The sequence below is a fragment of the Bufo gargarizans genome, chromosome 10 (assembly GCF_014858855.1).
Source record: "Bufo gargarizans isolate SCDJY-AF-19 chromosome 10, ASM1485885v1, whole genome shotgun sequence".
Lineage (NCBI taxonomy): Eukaryota > Metazoa > Chordata > Amphibia > Anura > Bufonidae > Bufo > Bufo gargarizans.
In genome coordinates, this window is record NC_058089.1 from 2,352,342 (window position 1) to 2,357,988 (window position 5,647).

Sequence of the window (5,647 nt, forward strand, 5' to 3'; positions counted from 1 at the left end):
GCGTTTCGGCCCCAGACTAGTGCTTTCCTCTAGCTATAAACATCTATAATGTATCAATTAATAGGAATCAGACTGGAGAGATGATGAGTGTCAGGAGCAGCTCTTCGCACATTGGACTGAATTCATTAATATTTTCTTATGGTCACAGAGAGGAATGCTGAACTCCCTGAAGCCATGGGACCACAATGGGCCCCTGGGGCTCCTGCTCTCTGACACTTCCCCAGTGCTGAGTGGGAGGCAGGACTCGCTGTCTGTGCTGTGGACTTGGCTGATCCCACAGCAGGGGCGGGGATAGCTGCTGGTGTCTGGAGGAAAAGCTGCAGCCTGAGCCGAGCTGGCGCAGAGAGAGTCTGACCGGGTGCTGGAGGCACCGTGCACAGAAAGGCGCACAGAGAGTCTGACCGGGTCTTGGAGGCACCGTGCACAGAAAGGCGCACAGAGAGTCTGACCGGGTGCTGGAGGCACCGTGCACAGAAAGGCGCACAGAGAGTCTGACCGGGTGCTGGAGGCACCGTGCACAGAAAGGCGCACAGAGAGTCTGACCGGGTCCTGGAGGTACCGTGCACAGAAAGGCGCACAGAGAGTCTGACCGGGTGCTGGAGGCACCGTGCACAGAAAGTCTTACCGGGTCCTGGAGGCACCGTGCACAGAAAGGCGCACAAAGAGTCTGGCCGGGTCCTGGAGGCACCGTGCACAGAAAGGCGCAGAGAACATTGGTGCTTCCCAGACTCCCGCGATCCGCTGCTGTGGTCGGGGAGTCCATAGAGGTCTCCCCCGGACTGTGCTACACTCTATGGATTATAGTGGGCTTCTGTGATCCCACCTGGGGCAGAGATGGAGACTGAGGAGGAGTGGAAGCTTACCGTCTGGCTCTGTGAAGAGGAGAAGCTGGTCTCTGGACTCACCAGGCGCACAACCTGCTCAGATGTGGTCAAGGTCCTGCTGGAGGACCATAATCAGAGGCAGCCTGCTGAGGGCTCCATGATGCTAGGACCACCCCAGGCTTACTGCATCGTGGAGAAGTGGAGGGGCTTTGAGAGGATCCTTCCAAACAAGACCAAGATATTGAGACTTTGGACAGCTTGGGGTGAGGAGCAGGAGAATGTGAGGTTTGTGCTTGTCAGGAATGAGGCTTCTCTGCCCAATATCGGACCCAGAAGTGCTGAAGCTAAAGTGGTTCTTAGCAGGGAAAGCCCATGCCCCTTCAAGGGGGCCACCAAAGCCACCATGGTCCTCACCAAAGAGAAACAACGCAGGGTGGTGAGGAAGGCTTTCAGAAAGCTGGCCAAGATGAACAAGAAGAGGCAGGAGAATTTGTCCAGAGAGTCCACTGCAGTGGAGAAGATGGAAACCCTGGTCCATCTAGTTCTGTCCCAGGATCACACCATCAGACAGCAGGTGCAGAGGATTAAGGATCTGGACAAGGACATAGAGAGGTATGAGGCAAAAATTCACTTTGACAGGATGAAAAGACATGGTGTTAATTATGTCCAAGACACCTATCTGGTTGGAGTGGTTCCTGATAAGAGTTGTGACACTAACGCAGAAGACAAATCTTCTGAAGATGAACTTTTAGTAGACTTTGAGGACTATGCTCAGAAATGTGAGGGGATCTTATTGCTGCAAGACCAAATAACCCAACAGGAGGCTCTGATTGAGCAAATTACTGGCCAGATCCAAGAGGAACTTAATAAAAGGTGGATGGACAGGCGTCAGGAGGAGCTGTCCTCAAAGGACCAAGACCCTGCCTCAACTATTGTAGATGAGGGGGAATGTGAAAACGAATTGCTCCTTGAGCAAGAAAGGGTTAAAACTGAGCTCAGTGCCAGTCTCTATATAGGACTGAGGTTGAACACAGACCTGGAGGCTATCAAGGCGGATATGGATTACTCCCAACAAGTATGGAATGAAAAGGAGCAAGAATTGCAGAGTCTCTTGGACAACCTTGGTGCCTTAGAACTGTCCGAGGAGCAGGACACTTGTGAGGAGCTCAGGCCTGGCTGCTCACAGGTTGTAGAGAGGACATGTACTGAGGGCTCAGGGGTTTGGGTTGAAAAGGATGTGGGCGGCTGCAGCAACTGTGAAGGGAATGATGAGGATTCGGACACAGGCTTAAGCTCCATGCACAGTCAGGACTCTGACTCCACACCGGTCTGCGAGTCCTTGGTATAGCAGACCAGATGTCCCTGCTCTGTATCTACAGATCGTTATCACTAAGTGAACCTTCCAATATTTATCACTTTTCTATTTGCACATCAGAGGCCCCCACATCCTATAGGCCCTGGCCCTCTCTGCTCTGGGATTGTAGTAGGTTCGTTGTAAAGGGTCTGACATTATCTTTGCTGCACAAGCCTCATGAAATACAGGACTGGCCCCGACAGGCCTTGAAGAAGAAAAAAAACATAGTATTCTCTGTAAAATTATTTTTTTAAATAAATATTTGCAAAGTTTTAGTTATCTGCCATTAATTCTAATGGAGGAGTGGTGGGGAACATGGGGTGGGCTGGCAGGGACCTGAGCCCCAGGTATTATCGGTCAGGGGCCCTTCTAGACACATATATTGAAATTGGTGAGTACCCATCATTTGCATCTTTTTTTCTTTCTTTTTTTGCACCGAATGCTGAGTCTGTCCTGATTTTTGAGGTTTGTTCAGCATGAAGCCAAGGTTAAAGAACACAATGCATCCTCGGGGTTCCTCTAGTTGTGTCCTGCTAGTCGCCAAGTTACATGCTGTTTGTTCCAGCAGGACAAGGAGCTGGAGCCAATGTTTATTCCCCTGCCCTGAGTGTTAGATTGTAGTTACAGTGTGGCAACGGCCGCCTTGTGTTGGGGAGTGAATGGAACAGGACTGGCTGCTGCGGTAACAAACTTTTCTCTACTTTATTTATGGAAGTAAAGGTGTGCACATAAAGCTGCTTTACCTGCACACCCCAGGCAAAAGCTGATGCTTTCCACCCACCACAGCCTTGCAATGTTCTGTGTCAATTTGCTGAACTCGTCGTCAGTGGCCGGATGATGGGGATACCGGTCATTGCCTGCCATATCTGGTGTATGTACGGTCCTCATGTATGGATTGTGCTGCAGGTATTGTATTAACCCCGGTGAGGTTATGGCCATAGACTTTAGCACTAAATCATTTAGGCCTCCTTGTGTTGTGCCTGTATGAGTGCAGTGAGGGGGTCTATGGAGAGATAATGGTGGAGTGTTTGGGTGGTCCTGCTCACTGGCAGCCAGTGAGCCCTTTGTTCCTGCTGCGGTCGTGATGAATTTTTCCTGCAGGGCTTAGTAATGAAAGGGGTCACTGGGACAGTGCAGATCTGGCCATATGCAACACATGAAAATTCCTGGGCGCTGAGTGTGCAAAGCTCATCCCATAGATTAGCTGCCTGAATGCAAGGTCAGGAAAGCACAGTGCTGACCCCTCTCTTCTGAAGTGATCCCACATTGTCACATTTAACCCCCTCTGTGCTGCACTATATTGTAGCATACAACTCGGGTGGCTCCACAGGCATCTTCTGGTCCCCAAAGCAAAAGGTCTTTGGTCCCAGTAGTGCTGGGTGTGACTTCTACTGCTGACCCCCCAATGTCAGAGACATAACAGCTATGGTCATTATCCACCCGGGCATTGGTGATTTTTATATGAACGAGCAGTTATTTGTATTTTGGGGATTTATCCATAAAAATTAAATTAGTAAATGTAACCCTTATTAACCTTGCTTGTGTGAATGAGCCCTAGAGTCTCCCCCCCCCCCCATCCAGGTTGTAGTTCTCGGGGAGCTGGGTAATGCCCCCCTGAACCCTTTACACAGGGATATGACCCAGCATGCCCACATGTGCCACATCTGTAACAGTCCTGCAGAATCAGGGGCCTGGGAAAGCTGGGTGGCCCTCCTTGTCGGAGCCGTGTTTGACGGAATATGTTCGTTATCACGATGAGAACATTCCGGGGCCCATCCTAAAACACTGCATTACCAAACGGCTACATGTGGCTAAATGAAAATATACTTTGTATTTCAATTACTCACCACTGTCAAGGTATCTGCTTGCTGTCAATGAATGGGGATATTCTTGTTTACATCTAAAAGCTAAAATGATTGCAGACTCATTACCTCTCACAACTGAAGGTTTGTTACAGTTGTATCCAATGTAGACAGACCTCTGCGAGTCAAGTACATCAGTCCTGATACTTTGTTACAATGTGTCAGTCTGAGTCCGGGTTTGTCGCTCGCAGGCTATTATCTAGACTGGGTACAATTGTATTAAACTTTCAGCCTTGAATGTTCCTGCAAGCACCACAGCAGGTTCCAGCGCTGACAGCAAGCAGAGATCTTGAAAATGGAATTGAAAAGTATATTAGAAGTTCCAGAATATTTCATTGTGCAGTGATTTTTGTATTACATTTCATTACACAGATTTAGCATTTTGTACAAGAAAAGAAATCCAGAAAGCCCGATGTCAGATACAGACGGTGCCCCTGGCATCGGAGGTCTCTACGTTGCCAATAACGCCATCCTGTCCCATTCACGTATCAGGGACGGGCGAACCTTTATAGTCATTTATCATTCACATACGGATGGTCTCTCCTCAGGTTAGGTCATCAATATGAGATTGGCGGCGGTCCGATTTCTGGCCTCCTGCTGATCAGCTGTTTGAGGAAGCCGCAGTGCTTACCGGACCTCAGGTGGGTGCCGCAGCCTCTTCACAGCGCCGTACATGTGATGGCAGGAATCGGTCACATGGCGCTCCAGTGTAAGGCTACTTTCACACTGGCATTTTGGCTTTCTGTTTGTGAGATCCGTTCAGGGCTCAGCGGTCCATAACGGATCAGTTTGCATTCTAAGGCTACTTTCACACTCACGTTTGGTGCAGATCCTTCTTGTATCTGCACAGACGGATCCACACCAATAATGCAAACGCTTGTATCCGTTCATAACGGATCCGTTTGCATTATTCATTAAAAAAAAAAAAGTCTAAGTCAAAACGGATCCTTCTTGACTTGTATTGAAAGTCAATGGGGGACGGCTTCATTCACCATATTGTGTCAGTGAAAAACTGCTCCGTCCCATTGACTTACATTGTACATCGTCAGGCGGTCACCAAAACGCTGCAAGCTGCGTTTTAGTGACCGTCTAAAAAACGCAACGGAGACCAAACGCAGCCAAATTGATGCATTCTGAATGGATTCTTATCCATTCAGAATGCATTGGGGCGGAACTGATCCGTTTTGGGCCGCTTGTGAGAGCCCTGATCGGATCTCACAGGCGGACCCAGAAACGCCAGTGTGAAAGTAGCCTAATGCATTATGAATGGTAAAGGATCCGCTCAGAATGCATCAGTTCAGTCTCCATTCCGCTCTGGAGGCCGCCTGCAGCGTTTTGGTGTCCGTCTGATGAAACTGAGCCAAACGGATCCGTTCTGAGACACAATGTAAGTCAATGGAGACGGATCCGTTTTCTATGACCCAATCTGGCACAATAGAAAACGGATCCGTCCTCCGTTGACCTTCAGTGGAGTTCATGTCGGATCCGTCTTGGCTATGTTACAGATAAGGCTACTTTCACACTAGCGTTCGGCTGTCCGCTCGTGACCTCCGTTTGAAGGGGCTCACGAGCGGACCCGAACGCTTCCGTCCAGCCCTGATGCAGTC

The 5,647-nt window shown here is 49.4% G+C and overlaps 1 protein-coding gene across 1 annotated transcript; it reads left to right on the forward strand.

Moving 5' to 3' along the window:
- Positions 1-323: 323 nt before the first annotated feature.
- Positions 324-2,654, forward strand: RASSF10 (Ras association domain family member 10). The gene has a single exon (XM_044270685.1). The coding sequence runs from the start codon at positions 835-837 to the stop codon at positions 2,170-2,172; it is 1,338 nt and encodes a 445-aa protein (XP_044126620.1). The 5' UTR covers positions 324-834; the 3' UTR covers positions 2,173-2,654.
- Positions 2,655-5,647: the final 2,993 nt, after the last annotated feature.

Coding starts and splice junctions, on each gene's coding strand:
- RASSF10 (XM_044270685.1), top strand. CDS start 835: ATGGAGACTGAGGAGGAGTGGAAGCTTACCGTCTGGCTCTGTGAAGAG.